Source organism: Sciurus carolinensis, chromosome 16, assembly GCF_902686445.1.
Source record: "Sciurus carolinensis chromosome 16, mSciCar1.2, whole genome shotgun sequence".
In the NCBI taxonomy this organism is placed as follows: Eukaryota; Metazoa; Chordata; class Mammalia; order Rodentia; family Sciuridae; genus Sciurus; species Sciurus carolinensis.
In genome coordinates this window covers 17,337,312-17,361,954 of record NC_062228.1, presented here as the reverse complement: position 1 = coordinate 17,361,954, position 24,643 = coordinate 17,337,312, and the positions used below count along the sequence as shown (strand labels likewise).

Genomic DNA, 24,643 nt, shown 5'->3' with positions numbered 1-24,643 from the left:
CATCCCCCAATCACACGCTGAGGCCATCCTTCCTGAAGTGATAGCACATTTTTCTTTCTCACAAGTCAATGTTTATCTTGCTAGCAGAAGTACAGTAACCACGAACACATCTTCATTTCCTGGTTCCATCCAACCTTCTCTCCAACCTTCTCCTCAGCCCCATCTTTCTATCCTGTACCCTAACCAGCCTCTCTGTCCAAGAGTCCTAGGCTGCTTTCTGGGGGAGCTAACTATTGACTTAAATGCACTCTGTAGCACCAAGCTCCCATTACGGATAGGCACAACCCGATTTCAGACTATACTGAGGATCTGAATACAGGGTTCCCAGGCAGAGTTACATGTGGTGACTGATAGACTTGAAGCATGCGACTGGGCTGCTTCTGGAGACCAGATGTGTGCAACACACAGGCATGGAGCCTGTGTCCTCAGATTGGTTTACATACTGTTCTGCATTCTTGACCGTTCACTGTCAACAGGCAGTGTGGCTTCCAGGGTGCAAGAGCTGCTTCCAGCAACATCATCAAGGGGTGTCCTGGATTTCAGATGGCACCCCTGAAGTATATAAGATCATCAATTGCCTGCATCTTGCATAGTTCTGCCAAATCCAAACCCTTTGTGGTGACCTGCCTTCTGAACAAATAGGGACATGGGAAAGGCTCTCCACTCTCTGCTGAGGGTTTGGTGGGAACTCTCCTTCCTCTTCATGGCCTTCCTCCTGCTCCCTGCTTTTCTCCTCCTCCTCCTCCTCACAACAGTCTACCAGTGGGTGTTTGCTACTAGGATCTGTTAGGTGAACTCTGTGACCAGCACCACTCTACGCTGGCAGCATCCCTTCACCACGCGTCCCCAGCAAGTGTGCCAACCACTTTGTTGCACTTGGCACTCAGGAAGCTGCTGCCTCCCCTTCCTTCATGGAACAAGGACAAAGATAATGGTTATGATGAGAGCAGCTGACATGACTGTCTCCCACAGCTGTGCTACCAGTTTAACCTGTTTAGCCCCCATGACCCTAACAATTGCCTACAAGGTGGTTGGTTTTGTTTGTTTCTTTTTCTTTTCTTGTACCCACAGATGCTTTACCTGTGAGCTGTATCCACCCAATTTTTTTTTGTTGTTGTTGGGTACCTGGAATTGAACTCAGGGGCACTTGATGAATGAGCCACATCCCCAGCCCTATTTTGTATTTCATTTAGAGACAGGGACTCACTGTGTTGCTTAGCACTTCAATATTGCTGAGACTGGCTTTGAACCTTGAATAATCCTTGCCTCTGCTTCCCGGTCTCGGGTCCTACAGGTTTGGGCCACTGTGCCCCACCATCCCAACCCCTTTTTTTTTTTTATTTGAAGACAAGACTTCCTAAGTTTTTTAGAGTGACCTCAGACTTGCAGTTCATCTGCCTCAGCCTTCCATGTGGCTGGGACTACAGGCATGCACCGCTACGAACAGTAAGGTAGAGTTTTAGCAGCCTCATTGTCTAGGTGGGAAGGTGAGTTGTGGGCAGGCAGAAAATAAGTGATGCCCTCCTGGCCAGGAGAGGTGGGTTCCCTTAAGTCCCTCCACTTCTGCTCCTTTCAGCAGGAAAGCCTCAGTTTCCTCACATCCATCTGTTTGTTCAGACATCCTCTGCTGGTCAGCACTGGTGCTGTTCATATGCTGGGCATTCGATAGCTGACGGAGAAGTGTGCAGTCACATGTGCTGGCATAAGCAAACATGGGTTGCAGGGCACCAGTCCTGGGAGCCATTCTGACCAAGGAAACATCTGCACAGCATGTATGATCTGACATTTATCCTCAAGTTCAGACTTGCCATCTCTTTGGCTCAGAGTGGCCACCTCAGGTGTGAGGTTGTCAGAGGTGCTTTTGTAATAGTACGTGGTTGGCTGGCACATCCCCCCACCCAGAAGGCCTGCCTCCTTCCGTTCCATGACTGCCACAAGCTGGCTTACCCTGTGAAGGGACCATCTGAGCCCTCACCGATTCCAAGTGGGACTGAACATCCAGCTGTACTTGAGAAGAACTTGTTTATTTTTTTAAGAGGAAATAGCAAACATATAAAACGAAAGTAGAGAGAAGGGCTTGGAGTGTAGCTCAGTAGTGGAAGAGGTGGAGGTGTGTGTAGCATGCGCACAGGTCCTGGGTTGAATACCAAAAAACCGCAGGGGGAAAAAAAAAACCCAACAACAACGAAAACAAAAAACCAACTACCATACATTTATGACTCTAAAAAAGGGAACAATACTATTATTTTCATAAATCATCAAGTTCAAATATTCCCACTTGTCCCAATATTTAAGTATAGATTTATTGAATTAGAATTTAATAGCTTTGTTATGGATCAATCTCTAGGTTCCTTTTTCCTCTTTTATCTTTCTCATAATTTATTTTTAGAAGAAAACATCATGTCCTTAGCATATTTTTAAAAAAATATTTTTTAGTTCTATTTGGACCTTTATTTGTTTATATGTAGTGCTGAGAATCCAACCCAGTGCCTCACAATGTTAGTCTAGCACTGTGTGACTGAGCCACACCTCCTCCCCTGAGTTTTTTCCTTTTCTGAGTTTGCTGGTTGCATCCCATGGTGTCATTGAACACGTTCCTCTACCCCTTGTTTTTCCTATAAACTGGTATCTGTTAGAAGATTTTACTTATTTCTTTAGAGATAGGGGTCTTGTTATGTTGCTCAGGCTGGCCTCCAAATTATGGGCTGATCTGGGGCAGGTCTGGACACAGGCCTAACCTTGTGCTATTCCTTCTCTGTGGACTGCCCCAACCCCCCTTCTCCAGGAACAACTGTCCCTTAACTGCTGAGATAGACATTCCGCTGGTAACCGCCAGCACCTTACTGCCAAAGCTCACAGCAGGCAGAGTGATCTTTCTAGTATCTTCATCAGATTTCTTCACCACCTGTGCAAATCTATCCTCTAATTTCCCCTCACACCTAAAACAAGAGCCACACTCCTCACTATTGCTGATGTGGCCCACTGGGGTCCCACTCACACCCAGTTCTCCAACCACAACTTTCCTGCTTCTCAAGCTTTCCTTCCTGGCCACACTAGCCTTTCTCCTGCTCCTGCAGTCGGTCAGTCTCATTTCTACCTCAGGGTCTTTACCTGTGCTCTTTGGTCCAGGAATGCTCTCTCTTCAGCTCCTCCCCTGACTCTCTCACTTGCATCTCTGCAGAAATGCTCTCTCTTTAAAGAAGCCTTCTCTGATTATCTGGTTTCATGTAGTATTCATCACTCCATAGTGTTATTTTCCTTTTCTTAGACAATGGAACTTCAAAAAATATTATTTAGATGTTGATGGGCATTTATTGTATTTATATGCCCTGCTGAAAATCAAACCCAGTGTCCCACACATGCTAGGCAAGCGCTGTACCACTGAGCCACAAACCAGGCCTCTTTTTATTTTCATTTATATCAATCATGGATGACTTGAATTTTTAAAAATTTTTGTTTATTGCTGGGGGTGAAACACAGGAACTTGCACACACTAGGCAAGCACTCTATCACTGAGCTACAACCCAGGCCTCTGACATTGTATCATATCCTTGTCTCACCCTTTGTTGGTGGTGCTTGATAAGAGGAGCTGGGCTCATCTTACTCAATAATATCTTCTAAACACCTAGCACAGTACTTGGGATGTAAGAGGTGCTCAATAAAGAGCTGTTGAATAAATGGATAGCTGGATGGGTGGACCGTAGATGGGCCAGTGTCATCTTCTCATTCTGGCCCTTCTTCTCTCACACACACGTACTCCACTTACACATGGAAGAACTCATCAGATGTTCATTTTGGTTCTGGGAATGGAGCCCCATTAGCCTCATGCACGCTAAAGCACATGCTTTCCAAGAGCTACACCCTCAGCCTGCAGCTCTCATTTGTTGATGAAGTGGCCTGGGTCTTGACCTAGTTCAGCTAGGCATCACTGAAGAAGTTATCAGTTAGAAACTGTACCCGAGAGTCCCTTTTGAAGGCAGAAGGACTTAGAAGACCAGCTCCTCCATTTAGGAATGCACTTGAAGGGAAATGGGGGACTTGAAGGTTGACCTTGGACAAGCTAAAATTCAAGTCAAACACTGTTACAGAGGAATTTGTTGAGGAGTGTGGGGTGTCTTGGGCCCTAAGGGGCTGGGAGTAAAGGAGCATGTGGGGCTCAGGGAGGCATTGCTGCCTTTCCCCACACCATTCCTGCTGCAGGTAGCTACTGTGCCTGCAGAGACCACAGGCAGGAGGCTCACTGGATAAACACTGCTTTGAGTTTCAGGAAGCCGTCCCCTCCTGGATTGTGCTGATGTTTCTGTCAGTGACTCAGGGTGGATCTTATGGGTGGATCAGGTCCCTGCTAGGTCACTTTCCCTCTCTTTTCACTTGCCTCTTCACGTGCTACAGAGCGCAGTTCTTTTCTGTGCAAGGTGGGACTGCAGAGGATTGAACAGGGGGAATGCCAGGTCTTCTTGAAGGCCAGCTTCAGCCATGGCATGTTCCAATGAGTCTCTCTTTTCAGACTCTAGTTTTCTGAGCTTCCTTGCCTGTGTCCTATTGATTAGGAGGGGGCCTCCTGGCTGAGAAAGGCTCTTGCAGATTTACTCAGGTTCTGTCTCCAGTAGGGCAGTGGGGATCACTTCAGAAGATGGATTAGCTGAACACATTTAGTGAAGACTAGTTTAAAAAATTCATTTATTACATACAGAATCCTAGATTGATATACTTAGTATGCATAAGGGAAGATAGATTTGAGCAACTGTATTGTGACAGAGGGAATTTTAGGTTCCAGTATGAGGCTTGCCTAGCTCCAGCGTGCTCTGCTTCCTGCAGGGTTCTGGGAGGGCTGGGAGGCATTTCAACTGCTATTTCCCTCCTTTGTGAGGCTTAAATGTTAAGCACCAACTGGCAACCATGAGTGAATGGATGAAGAAAAGCCCCTTCGAATGGGAAGACGACTTTTACAAAGAAATCAGAGTGAAGCCAGTGAGAAGGAGGAGTATAAAGGATGGCTTTTAAATTCAGATCCAGTCTCCACCAAGCTCTGAAGACACCAGTAAAAGCTGCAGTATTTGCTCATGGCAAGCTAAAGCAAGGTCCCAGCTGTGACAGCACTGAAAGTCATTTGAAACCACCTTCAGTGATTCCCTCAAATTTCTGTTATGTTTGAATGACTTTGTAGTTAACACAACAGCAACAATACAATTTTTATGTCTATAAAATAAATATAGGAATTTTAAGTGAAAAAAAAATGCATTAGTTGACCCAGATAGTTGAATGTTTGTCCTCTGCACAGAGAGGCTCAGTCAGAAAGCTTCTGTGTCATTGGTCTCTTGTCATTCTGGTTTAAGACACGAATTTTGGGGCTAGGGCAACCCAGGGCCTTTTCCACCGCTGATGGAGCATGGTGTTTCTTGAGAGCCCTTCTGACTCTCTCCTTTGGCTTCTCTGCTGGCTTGTCTGCTGGCTTGTCTGTTTTGGCCTTGGCTGGAGTGGCCAAGGGAGCGTCCCCATAGAGCCGGTAGCCACCAACCAGGCAGTATGTCTCTCCATGCCAGCCCACCTGGGTTCTCCACATCCTTGGTGGAGGACATGGTAGTATGCAGGTATAGGAGGAGACGCGGGAGGCACTACTCCTGGAAGGAAAACCAGAACCGAACAGTCACTTCTGCTTATACAATCTGCCACCAGCACTTCCCTTTCCTGTTGCTTCCTGTTCTGACAAGCCCTCTTATCAACTTGGCATCTGAAACACAGCCTTTGCCTGTCACCTCTACAAATGCTTTACTGTCTCCTCAAGTGGTGCTTTCTGTAAAAGTACTTGAGTTCTGTGGAGCCCATGGAAGCAGCAGAACAGGATTTGTTCTCCATTCCAGAAAGAACAATCAAACCCCAAAATGATCACAAACAATACTCTCTCAGTCTCTCCCTTCTACTATGAGACAAATTTCTTTTTTTCTTTTTTTTTTTTTGGTGCTGGGGATCGAACCCAGGGCCTTGTGCTTACAAGGCAAGCACTACCGACTGAGCTATCTCCCTAGCCCCCAAATTTCTAAGGTCTGTCATATCTGAGGCTTTAATGGAAATATTTTCAAGGTTTGGAATAAATGGTGTCATATGAATTGGTATAAAGCCCCTATGACCTTGGAAGGTCCTGTTGGGACCCAGTAATACAGCGTGTTTTAACCACACTGAATTCTAGCTCTATATTTTTACATTTTTTTCTAATGCCCTTTCTTTTTTTTTTCTTTCTTTCTTTCTTTGAAATGGTGTTTTGCTATGTTGCCACAGACTGGCCTGGAACTCTTGAGCTGAAGCAAACCTCCTGCCTACGCCTCCTCAGTAGCTGGCACTTGCTGCATACCACTGTGTCCAACCCTATCACTTTATGCAGGCCATATTCTGGGGCAGAGGGATCCAGAGATCCAGATCCATATTCTGGGTACCAATTTGAGACCCAATAACCTTTTCACATTTACTTCCTGAGATAACATTTCTTCATACCTCAGGTCTCAGCATTTTGTCTCTCCACCTGGCCTTTCTTTTCTTCTCAACGGCATGACACCTTTTTATCAGTGGATCAGGCTGGGATATGTGTGAGGGGTCCCATGTGTGTATCCCTGACAGTGTGGTAAAGGTTTCTGTGTCTGAAGGTGAGGTTGATGAGAGGTCAACAGCTATTCCTCAAAGTGCTCCATTATTTGATAATGAAAGCACAGCATGCTTTTGTAAGCGTCTTATGAAGGAAGGATGTGGAGAAAGTCTCCTTTCTGATTTGGTGATGGGAGTCTTACCTTTTGGCTGAGGTTTCACTCTGTTCCCCACCCAGATCCTTGAGCCCATCTCCTGTGCTCAGGTGATCCTCCCACCTCAGTCCCCAAGTAGCTGGGATCGTAGTTGAGTAGCAGTGTACTGGGCTCTGAAGGAAGCAACTAGGGAGTCTGAAGGGGAAGGCTGGATTGACAGAGATCAGAACCTTTGTTAACACTTGCTCTGAGCAGTGAGCATAAGCACTGTGGGTCCTTGAGGGAGCAGCAGACCTTTGGTCTCACTCATGGCCAGGGAAGTCCTGAGGAGTGATGGGCCAGCCCAAAAGGAACATAGTAGAAGTCCAATGAGGTTGTGTATTTACCAAGGGCTCCATTACAGATGCCTGGCGTAGGTCTACCTGCCTCACTACTCTCCCAGGGCACGGAAGACAAGTTAGACTGGATATAAAAGATCCGGTCAGACATTCTGTCTCTAGCAGCCAGACTCACTCCTGTCTTGTAGAGAAGTGGTACAGAAATTTCCTAGAGCTACCCTGCCATGGAAACTGTGGCTTGTGATGTCCTCACGACTGACTGAGGTCACGGAAGAAATGGGTGACTTGAGAGGTAGGCGTCAGACCCTTAGCGTTTTATGGAAAGCAGGGTGAAAGTAGAGAACTCTACCTGGGCCTTCCCTTCTCGCCTCCCACCCATTTCCTAGATAAATAACCACTGTCTGTGGAGCAGAGCTGGGGGTTGGGACAGCCCATGACTACAGAGGACCAAGATTCTGAGAAACCCAAATTCTGAAACAGATCACAGAGTCATGATTAAACACAGAGACAGCTAGTTTGCATGGCCCTGACCCTAAACATTTAACTGTTAGAGAGGAAGAGATCTGAATGTATTAGGTCAGGGAATGCCTCTTGCAAGTGGATCTGAAGTTTAGATTTGAACTTGTGCACAGAATAAAAGCAAAGACAGGCCATTCTTGACCTCTTTCTGCCCTAAAGATAAATCCTTTAATGGGATGGAGATGTGGCTCAATGATAAGTTTTTGCCAAATATACATGAAGTTCTGGATTTGATTCTGGTCAAAACACACACACACACACACACACACACACACACACAGAAAAAAAATTCTTTGCACTCTCCCCTTTTTACGAATGTGGTCTCAAAAGGAAGCTAAGGGACCTACCTAAGATACGAAGAGGTGTTCTGCTGAACACCAGGGTTTCATATTGTTGGAGGTCCAGATGTATAGCTGAGAGGATGAATTTGTCACATTTCTAGGTGATGGACAGCCTTTTGGCTGTTAGGGATTCTCCAAAGCAGAATGTGGGTCTCCAGTGACTTTACAAAGTAAAAATGATAGGCATATTTTAGCATAAAATTTAAAACATGTTTATGACCTACTAACATAATACAAAATTACATTATCCTTTCATTACCCTTTCATCAAAAAAGGCAAACCAAGCATGTGTGGTCATGCAGGCCTGTAATCCCAACCATTCAGGAGGCCTAGGAAGGAGGACCACAAGTTTGAGGCCAGTCTCATCATCGCAGCAAGACCCTGTGTCAAAATAAAAAAGGGCTGAGGATGTAGCTCAGTGGTGAAGCACCCCTGGGTTCAATCCCCAATATCAGAAATAAGTTATAAAAAAAAGAGGGTAGGGATGTAGCCCAATGTAGAGTGCCCCTGGGTTCAAACTTTGGAACTGTAAAACAAAACAAAACAGAATAAAACAAAACAACAAAAAACAATAGGTTTGGGATGTAGGGCAGTGGTAGGGAGCTTGCTATCCACATTACTGCAAAAAAGGAAAATAAAGTCAACGGGATCTTTGTCCTACTGGTGGCAGTTGGGAGTATGCATTATCGGAACACAATGAGGTCTGCCACAATGATGATTATTGTGATGGCAGCCCATGAAAACTTTATTTATTGCTAGAAATGACAACATGACTAAAACCAAAATCTATTTATTTTTCACATTTTATGTGAAAGAGTATGCTTCTTTGGTCCAATGCTCCATTACTCCTATACTGGCTAGTAGCTCGTCTTTGAAAGCCACTAGAAGCTCACTAGGCACTGAGAGGTATTAAGGGCAGCCTAGGTGATAAGTGTGTTCACCCACGGAGGAAACCAGGAGAGATCCCTAATCCAGAATCACATTTGACTGAGGCAGAATCAAGCTTCCTGAGGCAAAGGCTCTCTCACAGAGGATGCCAGTCCTGGAAGGCTTCTCCTTCTACGAGCTGCCAGTTCAATCTTCTGCACCAGGCTCACACCCCGGGGTGGGTCACAAAGCTGACAACCGCACCTGGCACCTGACTCCCAAGCCAGCCCACACTCCCTGCTCTGTGGATGTAATCTTGCAGGGTGAGGGGAAAATCATAATTGACAACCAGCTCCACATGGGTGCTGTCTAGGCCCCGAGAAGCTATGTCTGTGCAGAGCAGTATGTCTTGGGATCCCTTCTGGAAGCACTGGAAGATGCCTGCCCTCATCGAAGCTGGCATTTGTCCCTGAAGCCTTAGGTGTTTGATTTTGTGGTCATCCAGAATATATCCCAGCCAGTTAACAGTGCTGGAGCTGTTACAGAACACCAGGACAGTTCCTGTGGCTGCAGGCTTCTCTTCTTTGTCACGCTGCTTGAGGATCTGCAGCAACTGTGCCACCTTCTCTTCTCCCTTCAGCCTCAGAAATGTTTGTCTGACATGAGGCATGACGCAGTGGAGCTGTGAAGTGGTGATGGTGGTGAGAGATCCTGGGCTCCCCCGCTTACTCAGCAACTGGCTCACACCTTCACGAAATGTGGCTCCTACCAGCACTAACTGATCTTCGGGATTAAAGGGGTCTTCTAAGTCAGCTGGGTCTTGGGCTATATGGCTCTTTTCCAAGATGTAGTCCACCAGGTCTAGGAAGCTTTCTTCCAGCAGTGTGTGTGCCTCGTCCAACACCATTTGTTGCTCCAGGCCAATCAGTTGACTCTTCAGGGTCTTCCAGAGAGCCCCCGGAGTGGCAACTAGAACATATGCCGAAGGTTGTTTGGACAGTTTCAGCCTAATTTTACGCATGCCATGGCCTCCCCCTAGCTCCTGCACCTGCAGGCCCAAGGAGCTGCCCAGCGATTGGGCCACAGCCTGTACCTGTTCCGCTAATTCTCGGGAAGGCACAAGGCCTGGGAGCAGGTACACGGTGGATGTCCAGAACCAGTCGATCAAGGATCCGTTGCAGCAGTGGAAGTAGATAGCTTAGAGTCTTGCCACTGCCAGTTTCCGCGGCGCAAAGGAGGTGGTGGTCGCGAAGCAGCGGGGGTATGGTGCGTGACTGCACAGTGGTGGGTCGAACGACTTCAGGAGCAGCATCGTGCAGTTCGCGCAGCACCCCCGGCACAGGACCCAGGTCCGCGAAGCTGTCCTGGGACGAGAAGTGTCGCAGCGGTGGCACGTCCAGTTGTGCGCGCTCGATGGAGAAATAGTCCCCATGCGCGGGCGTCGATGTGTCCAGCCACCCGAGGCGAGCGTTGCGCACTCCCAAAGTCCCAGCATGAGGCGCGCTGGCTGGTTCAACTCCGGCCGCCGGGCGGAGACGAGCAGTGTTCCCGGTCTCACTAACACTGGCCGCTTAGCACTTGACGCCCGCTCCGTGGCTGTGCCTGCCTCCGCTGTACAGCCCGCGGAATTCGGAGCACTGGCAGGGGTTCCTTGGGACCGCGGACCGACAGGATCCGGCGGGGCGCCTGCAGCAAGCGATCGGTAAGCAACAACAGCAACGTCGGCCGTGCCAGGGCCATGTTGCCCTTGCGGCTGGAGAGGCGCACTTCAGTGACGTCACGTTTGCACCGCTCGGTGGCGTACGGTGGCTGGCGCAGTTCAGTTCGGCTGCGGAGCTGGCGGTCGTCAGGAATTGGGCAAGGTCCCTGCAATTCAATGACCGCTAGGTGTGCAGGTGTGAACAGGAATGGAGACATCCAGAACCAGACCAACCTTGGGGTGGGGAGAGCGCTGTAGGCAGGAGCGGGGACCAGGCGGCAGTGGGGCCCTGGTCCTATGGACCAGATATGCTGGTGTCTCCTGGAGAGCGTGTGCCCATTCCTTGAGGTTCTGGTTTGTAGTCCTCATTGCCCCTCTTGACGGCTTGTTCAGTGCCAGGCTCCTCTTGTAAACTGTGAAGGTGAGGGATGCGGCGTCGTTTTCAGACATGTGGAGCCTGGGGAAATACTGGTAATAAGTGTTTTGCGAGCGTTGAATGAATGGTCCGCCTGGGGGCTGAGACAAGGGTGTGGAGTTGTAAATCTAGGCTGAATTCCCGCCGCACTCTGGCTCAGAACCCGCAGTACGATGGTGTCCTTAATCTTATTTTTTCTCAGAAATGGGAAGTAAGGTCTTCAGTCCCTCTTTCAAGCGGTGACATCTCCACCTTAAAAAAGAAAAAGAAAAGAAAAGAAAAGAAAAGAAAATAGTAAAGCCAAATTGCGCTCTGTGATTCCTTGTCGTTCTTCCCAAGTTCTCATCCTGAACTTACCACTCTTTCAGCCCACTCAACTTCACTCTCAGATACCTTAAATTCTCAGAGTGTAGTGGTAAAGATGGATTTACACTACGGAAGTCATCAGCTATGTGACTTACGTAATATATGCCTGGTCAGGAAGAATATTTAGCTGAGATTTAGATATTGAAGTTGTAAAAAAAAGAACTACACTGGTCATGCTTCCTGAAAAGTTCTGAAAATGGGTGTCAGATTTTTGTAGTCTGAAGTTCTTGGGTGGGAGACAAGGTAAATGTTTGTGGATTGATTACATGGGAGGTTCATAACAACTGGAAAATGTGATTTAGTGCCACCAATACAGGTGGCTCTTCCGACCTCAGGATGCATTTCTGAAGATTCAATCAACTGTGGATTCAAAATATTCTGGAGAAAAATGTATCTGGGACTAGGGAGATATGTCAGTTGGGAGAGCTCTTGCATACCAGGTACTGGGTTCAGTAAAAAACAAAACAAAACAAAAAAACACCAAAAGAAGAGATAATCTGTCAGTATTGCACATTAAGAGACCTTTTGTTTTGGTCTGGAAACCTTGAACCAAGAACCTCACACATGATAGGCAAGCACTCTAGTACTACCAATCTACATCCTCTACCCTTTTTAAATTTCATGGTCTGACAGGGTCTTACTATGTTTCCCAGACTTGCCTTGAACTTGCAATCCTTCTATCTCAGCCTCCCAAATAGCTGGAATTATAGGTGTGTGACTCCCTGCTCAGCTTCTATACTACTATTATGATTCTAAAAACTCAGAGCTCACTGTTTCTTATCTGAATCGCTCCTTGGATGTCTGACCTGATGAGTTTCATCCATTTCTATGTACCATTGTTTCTCAGATATAAAACAAAGAATTGGTTTGCACCAAACCAGATGAGAAAATTGAAGGAATATCAGAAAAGAGCGGTACCTATGTATGTTTGTATGTGTATTTAAATTGTGTTCAACTCTTCAGGGTAGGGTTAGCTGATTAGGTATGCATGTGCTTTCTCATTATGCTGGAGTCTTTATAATTACCTCAAAATCTCATAGGGGTTGGATTTTGTCTAAGTCTTTGCCTGCCCATTGTCCCTAATTTCTTGTCACATTCTTAGACAATGCCTAAAGTCCCTCTCTTTTTCTGGAGTACACAGCAGACATTGAGTAGCCTGTAATTGTCATTGAAATACATGTTTTATACTTACTTAGTGCTGCAGAAATACAAAAGTTTCACTTATTTTAAAAAATAGTGAACTCCTAGGAGCAGGAGCTTGGTATGTTCCTTGGATCTCAGTCATTCATTCATGTATTCATTTTAGAAATATTTTCTCCTGGGTGTGATGGTGCACATCTGTAATCCCATCAGCTTTGGGTGCATGTAGGAGGATCACAAGTTCAAGACCAAACTTAGCAACACAGGAAGGCCCTGAGCAACTCAGAAAGACCCCATCTCAAATAAAATATAAAAAGGACTGGGGATGTGTGTCAGTGGTTAAGTGCCCCTGGGTTCAAGGTTCAGTTCCCAGTACCAAAATAAATAAATAGATAAATAAATAAGTAAAAGAAAAAAAAAAGATTTTCTGAGCACTATGCATGTGTCAGGCACTGTTAGAAGAGTGAGTTGTCAACAAAATTCCTGTTCTTGTTTATCTTCTTGCCTAATAAAGTAATGATTACATTATTATTTTGGAGAAAACTTGTTTTATCTATCTATCTACCTACGTACCTACCTACCTACCAACTTTCGGTGCTGAGGATACAACCCGAGGCATTGTGCATGCTAAATTCTAGGCCAGTACTGTACCCCTGAGTCACTCTCCTAGTTCAGGTAGAGATGAGGTACTTTTGCAGATCACCAGTAGTTAGCTGATATTGTAAGCCATGTGAGTCAATAAGTTTACATGGGAATAAGAAGAAAGGGGCCCAAGACTAAGTAGAAACCCTCATAAGTGAAGTTGACTTCTCAACAGTGGACAGAGTGGCTGAGGGAAACCAGGAGTGCTAGGTCAGGGAAGCCAAAGAGGGGAAGAAATTCAAGGAAGAGGGAGGACTCCACTGTGTCACTTGCTATGATTAAAAAAGATGTAGTCAGGTAAGTATCTAGTAGATTGAGTAACTTTCAGGTCATTGGTGTCTTTTGTCAGCATAGTGAGGCAGAGTGGCAGAGGTGGAAGCTGGACTGAAGGGGCCCAAGGAGTAGAAAGCAAGTGGAACCATATCAGTAAGTGAGCAGAGCATACTAGGAAAGCTTTGTGAGTTTTTAGAGGAGGCCATGATTGTTAGAATGAAGTATCAACAGTAGTTACCACTTAGATGTAGGATTTTGGTTTTCTTGTTGTTCTTGTTGGCTCTTCAGAGAATTCCTAGAATGTGAGCCCTTCTCACCACCTTCACTGCCGCTCCCTGGTCTGAACTTCCATCATCTCTCACACTGACTACTGAATTGCCTTCTAACTGGACTCCCTGTGATCACCCTTGTCCCCCACAGTTTGCTGTTATCAGAGCAGTCAGCATGATAGGTAAGAACATGTCAGCTGATGCCTCTCCTCCACTTAGAGCCCTTCACTGGCTCACCTACTCGCTCTTATCTTCTTACTGCGGTTATAGCGTGCATCTTACTTTCCTTACTATCCCTTGTCTTTTCTGTGGCCCAGTCATGTCCTCTTCCTTGCCATTCCTCCAACATATCAGATAAGGTCCTCCCTTAGGAGAATCACACACTGTTACTTCTGCTATGCATTGTTTCCTTAGCGTCCAACTTAGCTAACTCGAATCTTTCTTTCCTTCTTGTCTACTGGGGCAGGGGTGGTCATTCAGTGGTAGAGTACATACTTTGCATGTGTGAGGCACAGGTTTCAATCCCCAACATTCCCCACCATCCTTGTGTCGATTTCTCTATTAAAATTGCAACCCAGTCCCAGCTGGTTTTGAGTGTAGGCAGGAGGTCCGATAGTTCAAAGCCAGCATCAGCAACTTAATGATGCCCCAAACAACTTAAGGAGTGAGGCCCTGTCTCAAAATGAAAAATTAAAAGGTGTTAGGTATCTCTGGGTGCAAACCTCAGTACAGAAATTAAAAATAAATAAAAAGAAATAAAACCACAACCCAGTCAAGAGTGGTGGCAACTACTTGCAGTCCCTGCTGCTTGGGAGCCTAAGGCATGAGGGTCACTTGAGTTAGGATTTGGAGACCAGCCTGGGCAACATCATGAGACCCTGTCTCCAAAGAGATATAGAAACAAAGTAAACAAGTAAAAATAAGATGTTTGCTTTTTTCTCTTCCAGGCCCTACCAGTTTTCCAATATGCTGTGTAATTATTTGTTTTCTTGTTATGTGTGGTGACTTTTGTTTTGTTCTTATGTGTGGTGACTTTTGCCTGCTTTCTTCCAGCAGTGAGAAAGTTGTGCTGAGCAGACATTTTTTGTTGTTTTGTGGTCTAATGTATCCCAAGAGACTAGGACAGTGACTGGCACAGATTACGCCCTTAATGAATAGTGGTTAGAGGCATGACTGAGTATGCATACTTTGAGTGATCAGACAAAAGGAAAGCAAATGACTCTGGATAGGAAGAAAGAAAGAAACGTTTCCCTGGATAACAGAAGGGATTGTTTCCACTTGAATTGTGACCTTCCTTTCCTTTTCTTCAGGTGTAGCAGAGGAGGAATGATCGTGAATAGCGTCTCTCTGTGCTTCCATCACAAACTCATCTTAGCCCCTATGGTTTGGGTGGGCACTCTCCCAGTGCAGCTGCTGGCCCTGGATTATGGAGCTGACATCGTTTACTGTGAGGTAAGTGCTCCTGGTTTCCTGGGAGGGCTTTCCCACAGTGGAGTCTCCTCATTTGGATGCGGGAGTGTTCAGGAGTGGGGGAGGCAGAATGGAAACTCCCCGCACAGGTGTTTACTGAAGGTGGCAGGGGATGAACCGGCAACACCAATGAGCTCTGTGGGCCCTAGTGGAGGCCAGCAGTCCGGGGAGCACAGAGGGGTCTGGGTTACTGAGATGGGTAGATGAGCATCAAGTTGGGCACTGCCCTGGCCCCCACAGGAGCCCCACAGGAGCATATGTTCAGTTCATCAGTGAATGGACTCAGAGGTTAGGAAGAGGAGAGGAAGGACCAGAAGCAGGCTGAGGAACCCGGACGAGGTTGGGTTTTGGTTGCCATCGGATTTTCTGGTGGTGTTAGCTGGTGGGGCAGTAGATACACTTGCTGAGCCCTCTGGAGAATACTGGGGTTCAGACCCAGGTTCAGAAAGATCTGTGAGAAAAACAGAATTAAAGGAGTAGCTGATGTTGGATGATGAGGGAATGTGAGCAGGCAGTGCTTCTCATTGAGCATGTTTCAGAGTCAACCTGGAGAGCTTTCCTTAGTCCTGATATGTTGTCCTACTGAGTGTGAAAAGTTTCAGATGCTATTCAGGTATTCTGATCTTACCATCTTTTTTTTTTTTTTCCTGTCCTGCAGATGGAACCCAGAGCTCTGTGCACGCTAGGGCTCCACTGCTGAGCTACTTCTCATCTCCCATCCTTTTATTTAAAACCCATTGGGGGTGGGGTTGTGGCTCAGTGGCAGAGCACTTGCCTGGCATGTGTGAGGCACTGGGTTCAATTCTCAGCACCACATATACAGTAATAACAATAAAGGTCCATCAACAACTAGGAAAATATTTTAGAAAACCATTGGGGGTGGGGATAGGGATGGGATAACTGTGGCTGTAACTGGCAATAGGAGGAGTCTTTAGTGACGGGATCCTTCTGTGTCTTACCTGTGTCAGTGTCAATATCCTGATAGTGATATTGTGTTACAGTTAAGATGTGGCCATTGGGGAAGCTGGGTGAAGGTACCTCCTAGGTCTAGGGCCTCTCATCTTCCACAACTTCCAGTTCCCCTAAGATAAAGTGTGTAATTGGAGAGGAACCCACCGTGTAGAGAGAAGGGAGGGCCTGTGAGTGTACTTGGGGAAAACACCCTAATTCCTAGGTGTGATTGTTGGAGGATAGGTGTCAATGTGAGAAGAAAAATGTGAGAAAATATGCAAATTAAAGAGTCTACTGTCAGGGATGCCACAGTCATGTGTGTGAACTACCTGAGACGGCAGAGAGATCAAGTGAAAGAAGGCTGTTGGTGGTATTTGTGAGAATAAGGTGAGTGGGGACAGCTGCGGAGTTAAAGGCTTAAGGATGAACAGCAAACAAGGAGGGAGAAGAAGGACTGCCGGCCACCACAGCAGGGATTTAAGAGGTTAATTGGGGAACAAGTACAGGCAGGTGGCTTGAGTTAAAGGAAGTAGGGTGAAGGGAGTTATTTAGAAAAGACTTGCGTGTTTGAGGAATAGAGGGAGGAAGGAGGTAGAAGTGAGGGGCTGTAGGGGCGATGGGCCAGGCCGCAGTGCAGTGGAGTCGGTTTGTTGTTTTCCTTTTCTCTTGGAGGGGATAGGGGTTTGTATATTTATTTTGTGGCAGTGCTGAGGATAGAACCCAGGACCTTGCATATGCTGGGCAGGCACCCTGTGACTGAACTGTAGCCTCGGCCTAGGGCCCAGGTACTTTTTTTTTTAAATTTTGTTCTTTTTCTTTATACAGGACAGTAGAATATATTTTGGCATAACATACATCCATGGAGTATAACTTATTCTAATTAGGATCCTATTCTTGTTTGGGGGGCAAGGTGTGGATACTGGTGATTGCATTCAGGGGCATTGGACCACTGAGCCACATCCCCAGCCCTATTTTATATTTTATTTAGATACAGGGTCTCACTGAGTTGCTTAGTGCCTCACCATTGCTGAGACTGGCTTTGAACTCAGGGTTCTCCTGCCTCAGCCTCCCAAGGTGCAGGCCTACAGGCTTGTGCCTTCACATCTGGTAAGGATCGTATTCTTGTGGTTGTACATGATGAGGAGTTACCCTGATCTCTATATTCAAATGAGAGGCGAGGAATGGTATGTCTGATTCCTTCTACTGTCCTTCCTATTCTCCTTCCCCTGCCTTTCTTTTGATTTCCTTTGTCTGATTCAGTGGTTTTATATCTTCCCAGCCCCACCCAATGTTGTTGTGGGTTAGCATCCACATATCAGAAACAACATTTGGCCCTAGGTGTTTTGGGTTATCTTATTTCACTTAGCATGATAATCTCCAGTTCTATCCATTGCCTAGAATATGCCATAATTTCATTCTTCTTTATGGCTGAGCAATATTCCATTTGTGTACATATACCACATTTTCTTTATCCATTAATTTGTTGAAGTGCACCTAGCTTAACTATTGTGAATTGAGCTGCTGTAAACAGTGATGTAGCTTCAGCACCGTAGTATGCTGATTTTAAGTCCTTTTGGTATGGACCGAGGAGTGGAATAACTAGGTCAAGTGGTGGTTAGATTCTAAGTGTTGTAAGCAATCTCCATACTACTTTCCATAGTGGTTACACTAATTTGTAGTCCCACCAACAATATATGTGAGTGCCTTTCTCCCCACATCCTGGGCAACATTGATTGTTACCTGTATTCAAGTTGCCATTCTGACTGGAGTGACATAGAACTGGAAGTGTAGTTTTAATTTGCATTTCTCAATCTTGCTAGACATGTTGAACATTTTTTCATATAATTTTTGACCTTTTGTATTTCTTCTTTACTCAAGTGCATTTTCAGATCCTTTGCCCATTTACTGATTGGGTTATTTGTTTTTTTGGTTTCAAGTTGTTTGAGTTCTTTATATAACCTGGGGATTAATGGTCTATCTGTGGTGCAGGGGGTAAAGATTTTCTCCCATTGCAAAGGCTTTCTGTTCACGTTCTTCATCGTTTCCTTTGCAGTGAGGAAGTTTTTAGTTTGATAGCATACAGTTTCTTGATTCTTGCATGCACTTCCTGCACTTTAGGAGTCTTGTTTAGGAAGTTAGTTCCTAAGTGATCATGATGGGGGTTGGCCGAGTTTTTGTTCTAGTTTCCCATTATGCCAGCACCATTTTTTGAAGAGGCTATCTTTTCTGCTGCGTATGTGTATGGTGCCTTTGCCTCCTCAGAGGTTACTGTGTGTACGAGGGTGTGTCAACATGTCTTCTATCCCATTGGTCTTGATGTCTGATTTTGGGGAACAGATTTCTTGATAAGGAGGTGCGACCTGCCCTTGTGTGAGGTGGGCCAAGGAGGCTTGGGGGGAGTGATGGGTCGTGAGGGAAGCTGAGGGGTTATGTGCTGAGAGACTTGTAGGAAGCCAGTCTTTTGTTGGAAATGAGGGTGGCGAGAAGGGTTTGGGAGTAGGGACTTGAGGAAAGTGAGAAGCTGTGGTCTTGTTCCATGGTCACTAAAAACTGAACCTTTGCCTGGCAGCTATGCTTGCTATGCAGTGCTAACTTGCAGCCTTATGGGAAGGAAACCTGAGAAGCCTGTGGGGATTGGGATGCTGGTACCTGCAGCAGGGCAGGGGCTGAGCTTTCTAGGGTGCTGGCAAAGTGAGGTGGGACGGAGGGTAGGAGGAATGGAGTACATGTTCTCTGGAGGTTTCAAGTGGGAGGCAGAAAGGAAGGTTTCTGAGTTCAGGATGACAGAGGCCTAAGCATGTTCCATGGCAAAGTTCTAGGGTTGATAAAATAGAGGAAAAGGCAGTGGAGCCTGCGTTAATGTATTCATCCTCTTGTCTTTTAGTTTTTTTGAGCTCCCAGAAAGGGGACTTGTTTTCTCTGGGAGAGAGGTACAGTATAATACGAGGATGGAAGGGAGCCATGTCTGTCAGAGCACAGGGCCTGTGGGCAGCCATGCTTCATTGACAGCCGTGGACCATCAGTTTGTGCTAGTGGTGGCCATGGAAGGGAAGCTGGGCAGTGAAAGCAGAGCTTCCTCTGGAAATAGAACTGTGTCATGAGGATCCAGATCCTCCATCAGCTAATTCCTTAGGAATTCTTAGGTTTGTTTTCAAGCCCTTTAGAAGTTAAGCACTTAGGATTTATGTGATGACTTCAATATGTGGCCTTTCTAATCGGGCAAAGCTTGGTTCTCCTAATAAATGTGCCTAGGTGTTCATTCCAGGTTTCTAGTCAAGTTTGGAGCAGAGGAAATATGATTTAAACACTTCAGTATTTTTTGATGTACTTCTCTGTGAGAGAGTCGGGATAGCCTCTGAACGAACAAGGGGTTTCTGCTAGAGAAGACCTACTCTTGCCAGGCACCGTGGCGCATGCCTGTAATCGGTGTGGCTCGGGAGGCTGAGACAGGAGGGTCGAGGTTCAATGCGAGCCTCAGAAACTTAGCAAGGCTCCTAAGCAATTCATGGAGACCCTGTCTCTAAATAAAATATAATAAAGAGGTGGGGAAGTGGCTCAGTGTTAAAGGACCTGTGCGTTTAATTTTTGGTATCAAAAATCAACAACAACAAAAAATGACCTAGTCCTTCCATGCAGTCTTACCTTCGAGGGACAGAAGAAAATAGGCAGTTATGTTCTTGCTTGGATATTTGGCTGGAAACTGGGGCCTTGAGACCTGGGCTTGGCATAATGTGGTGCTGGTGCCTCCTGGTGGTTGCAAGAGTTGCTCTGCAAGAAGGCTAACTCCTGCTTGCCTGTTCTTTGTGGGTGAGTTCTCATGAACCCAGATAGAGAGCCAGCTGTAGGATTAGGTAACGAAATTAGCCACGTACCTGGTACAGGACCTGGGGCAGAGCAGGCTGCAGGCTCTTCCTTAGCCCACTGAGCCCTAAACACCTGGAAGATGAATCTTGTCAGAAGAGTTGAAAGAGCAGCAGTCCTTCTTCCCTAGGTTTACCCTTTAAATATTTTAGGAGTGCCCCAGAGGTCTCATTTCTATTCCTTTTTATATTAACAGAGGGACTCCAATGTCCCACCTGAGGAGACAGATGTTAGAGTTAAACCTTTTAATAAGTGGGATCAGGAGAGAAGGCAATGTGTTTTTAACAGATCCCCTGATATACTGATTATTAAAGTAATTCATTACATTGCGTAGAACACAAGAAGGGTAGAAAATTGAGAAGAGGTCTGGGGTTGTGACTCAGTGGTGGGGCACTTGCCTGTAGGTGTGTATGGGGCACTGGGTTCGATTCTCAGGATCCCACACAATAAATGAAAAGGAGGTTCATTGAGACTAAAAATATTTAAAAAATTTGTGGTAAAATTGTAAGGAGAACAAATTTGTGATGGCAAACACCAATAATCCCAGGTCCTTGGGAGGCTGAGGCATGAGGATAACAAGTTTGGGGTCAACCTCAGCAACTTTCCAGACCCTGTCTCCAAATAAAAAAGCAGAAAGGAGTGGGCACGTAGCTGAAATGTAGAACAACCGTGGAATCAGTTTCCGGTACTGCGGAGAGAAAAAGAAAAGAATGGGGAAATTTTCATAATTTCCTTTGAACAGAAAGATTACCTTTAGAAAGAAGGAGGAGGAGTACAAAGCATGACTTTGAATAGAGATCCAGTCTCTGCCAAGCACTGCAGACACTACTATAATGTCTAGCAGTTCCTCATGGCATCCTTAACCAAGGTCCTGGGTGCGACAACATTGAACACTGTTTGAACCTTCGTCCAGTGCGTCCCTCAAATTTTTGTATGTTTGAATGACATCACAGTCAGTACACAGCAACAATAAATATTTTTAATTCTCTAAATTAAATACAGTAATTATAAGCGTGAAAAATAGAAGATGAGTCAGAAGTTTGTTATCTCCACAGAGATGCTCAGCCAGCAAGCTTCCATGGCCTTTATCTCTTTCCAGTGTGGTTGAAGCCTCGAATTTTGGGCCCAGGGCAACCCAAGGTCTTTTCTGCCTCTGATGGTGCATGGCATTTCTTGGGAGCCCCTCTAGCTCTCTTATTGGGATTCTCTGTTGGCTTCTCTGCTGGCCTCTCTATTTTGTCCTTGGCTGTCGTGGCCTTGGGAGCGTCCCCATAGAGCCGATAGCCACCAACCAGGCAGTATGTCTCCCCATGCCAGCACACCTGGGTTTCTCCACATCCTTGGTAGAGGACATGGTAGTATGTAGGAGTAGGAGGAGACTCGGGAGGCAGCGCTGCTGGAAGGAAACCCAGAACCCATCAGTCACTTCCGCCTTATGCACTTTGCCACCAGCACCTCCTTTTCCTGTTCTGACTGAATCCCTCTTATCTGCTTGGCATCCCAAATACAGCCTTTGCCTGTCACCTCCCTGGATGATTCTGTCTCCTCAAAAGATGCTTTCTGTAAAGTTCGTGAGTTCTTGTAGTCAATGGAAGCAGCAAGAGAATAGTAAGACCTCAAAATGTTCACAAAAAGCACTCCCTCAATTTCCCCTTCTACGACTGAGAGAAATTTTTGTAAGTCTGTCATTTCTGAAGCTTTAATGGAAATAATTGTCAAGGTTTGGAAAACAGGGTCTAATATAAATTGTTTTAGTACCCCTATGTCATTGGCAGCTTTTGTTGCAACCATTGATACAGCCTGTTTGAACAACCCTGAATTCTAGCCTGATTTTTATGGATTTTTCTAAGGCCTTTCTTGTTAGAGATGGTGTTTTGCTATGTTTCCTCAGACTGGCCTGGAACTCTTGAGCTGAAGCCCTCCTCATGCCTCAGCCTCCTCAGTAGCTGGCACTATGTTGCACACCAGTGTGTCCAGCCCTACCACTTTCTGCAGGCCATATTCTGGGGCAGAGGGATCCAGAGGTCCAGGTCCAGATTCTGGGTGCCAAGCTCAGGCCCAATAGCCTTCTCCCCTCCACTTCCCGAGACATCATTTCCTCAGACCTCTAGTCTGACTACTGCTTGCTCTGTCCCCCTGGCTCTTCTGTTCTTCCCAGCTGCATGGCACCACCCTGTCCCTCAGCAGATCAGACTGGGACCTGTGGGAGGGGCCCGAGTGTGTGTATCCCTGACAGTGTGGTAAAGGTGTCTGTGTCTGAAGGTGAGGTTGATGAGAGGCCAATAGCTCTTCCTCAAAGGGCTCCATCATTTGATAATGAATGCGCAGCACGCTTTTGTAAGCGTCTCATGAAGGAAGGATGTGGAGAAAGCCTCCTCTCTGATTTGGTGATGGGAGTCTCACCTTTTTTCTGAGGTTTCACTCTGTTCCCCACCCAGATCCTTGAGCCCATCTCCTCCCACCTCAGCCCCCCAAGTAGCTGGGACCGTAGATGAGTAGCAGTGTACTGGGCTCTGAGGAAGCAACTGGGGAGTCTGAAGGGGAGGGCTGGATTGACAGAGATCAGGACCTTTGTGAACACTTGCCCTGAGCAGTGAGCACAAGCACTCTGGGTCCTTGAGGGAGCAGCAGACCTTTGGTCTCACTCATGGCGGGGGAAGTCCTGAGGAGTGATGGGCCAGCCCAAAAGGAACCTGTGGCCGTCCAGTGAGGTTGTGTATTTACCAAGGGCTCCATTTCAGATGCCTGGCCTAGGCCTACCTGCCGCACTGCTCCCCCATGACACGGAAGACAAGTTGGACTGGGTATAAAATATCCGGTCAGACATTCTCTCTTGAGCAGCCAGACTCGCTGGTGTCTTGTAGAGAACTGGTAGGGAAGTTTCCTAGCTACACTGCCATGGAAACTGTTGCTTGTGATGTCATCACGACCCACTGAGGTCATGGAAGGTATGGGTGACTTGAGGGGTAGGCGTCAGATCCTTGGTGTTTCATTGAAAGCATGGTGAAAGTAGAGAATTCTGCCTGGGCCTTCCCTTCTGGCCTGTACACCCATATCCTAGACATATAACCACTGTCTGTGGAGCACAGGTTGTTGTTGGGACAGCCCATGACCACAGTGGACCAAGAAAAACCCAAATTCTGAGACTGACCTATGCGTCAAAAATCAACACAGAGCCAGCTAGGTTGCATGACCCTAAGCATTAAACTGTTGGAGGGGCAGTGATGTGAGTGGATTAGGGGGTCAGGGAACTCTTCTTAGTCGTGGGCCTGAACATATTTGGGCTTAATATTAATTAAGGTTAATATTTGGGCTTGGCATGCTGTGATCTGTTGATTCAGGAGCTCTATACAGGAGATTTTTCTAGTTTAAAGCCAACCTCATCAACTTAGTGAGACCTTAAGAAAGTCAGTGAGAGGCTGCCTCTTTTTAAAATTAAAAAAGTTCTGGGGATGTGCCCCATTTGGTTTAGTACTCTGAGTTCAATCCCCAGTGTACAAAATCAAAGAACCAAAAAATTGGAGATTCATAAAAGCCATCCATCGGGAAGAACTGCAAAGATGGGCTCATGTTGACCTCCTTCTGCCCCAGAGATTAATACTTAGATGGTTTGGAGATGTGAGGCATTGGGTTTGATCCTGGGAAGCACCAAGAAAAGAAGAAAAGAATTGCACTCTCACCTTTTTACAAGTGAGTTCTGAAAGGAAGCTTAGGGGCCTACAGGGTTGCACATGTAGGACAGAGGTGTTCTGCTCAACAATGGGGTTTCTTGTTGTTCCTCTTGGGGCTCCAGATTTATAACTGATAGGACAAACTTGTCACATTTCAAGGTGGTGGACAGTGGCAAGGCTGTTCAAGGTGCTCCAAGGCCAACGAAATTGTCCATTGACTTTACAAAGTAGGAATGACAGGCCCATTTTAACCTAATTTGAGATGTGTTTATGACAATATGACATTACAAAATGAGCTCATTATCATTTCAGTCCCCTTTCTTCACAAAAGGTTAAGAGGCTCTGTGTGGGTGTGTGTCTGCAATCCCAGCTTTGTTAGGAGTCTTAGGCAGGAGGACCACAATGTGAGGCCAGTGTCAGCTACTTAGCGAGACCCTAGATAAAAATAAAATGGTGTGAGGATGTAGGTCAGTGTTAAATCTCCTTTGGGTTCCATTCCTCCTACCGCATTAAGTAATTTAAAGAGGGAGAGAACTGGGATGTGGCTCAGAAGTTGAGTTCCCCTGGGTTTAATCCTTTAAGTTGGGAGAAATATGGAAAGAAAGAAGGAAAAGGAGGGAAGGAAGGAAGGAAGGGAGTGAGCCAGAGAGAGAGAGAGAAAGGCAATAGAAGGAAAGAGAGAAAGAAAGAAAGAAAAGAAAAAGAAAGTAAGAGAAAGGAAGGAAGGATGAATGGAAGGAAGGAAGTGGAAGAAAGAAAGAAAGAAAGGTAAAATGAAAGAAAGAAAGAAAAAGAGGGAAGGAATGAAGGAAGGAGGGAGGAAAGGAAGGAATGGAGGGAGAAAAACAGAAAGAAAGAGAAAGGAAGGAAGGAAGAGGGAGGGAAGGAGGAGAAAGAATAAAGCTGGGGATGTAGCTCAGTGGTAGAGAGCTTGCCCTCCATACTGGGCAAAGAAAACAATAAACTCAACTAAGTCTCTCTCCTACATGAGGCAGTTTGGAGTGTGAAATGTCAAATATAATGAAGTCTGGCCTAATGGTAATTCTTGTTAAGGTAGTCCATGAAAACATTATTTATTGCCATAAATGTC

The 24,643-nt window shown here is 46.1% G+C and overlaps 2 protein-coding genes across 4 annotated transcripts in view; one reads left to right on the top strand and one right to left on the bottom strand.

Annotated features, from left to right (window-relative positions):
* Positions 1–8,704: 8,704 nt before the first annotated feature.
* On the bottom strand, positions 8,705–10,554 carry LOC124966814 (probable ATP-dependent RNA helicase DDX28). Its single transcript, XM_047528536.1, is given in 5 exon segments — positions 8,705–9,031; positions 9,034–9,920; positions 9,922–10,223; positions 10,226–10,368; positions 10,371–10,554. Coding segments are annotated over 5 exon segments (1,602 nt in total). The 5' UTR covers positions 10,537–10,554; the 3' UTR covers positions 8,705–8,927.
* A 4,373-nt stretch (positions 10,555–14,927) lies between these two features.
* The window catches only part of LOC124966559 (zinc finger protein 835-like), a 40,589-nt gene continuing 30,873 nt past the window's right edge, over positions 14,928–24,643 (top strand). The window contains exon 1 of one of the 3 annotated variants that reach the window (XM_047527917.1): positions 14,928–15,052. The gene's annotated coding sequence lies outside the window, so the exon portion shown is untranslated. The remainder of the gene's footprint in view (positions 15,053–24,643) is intronic. The other 2 variants (XR_007105367.1, XR_007105366.1) reach the window with 2 other exon arrangements.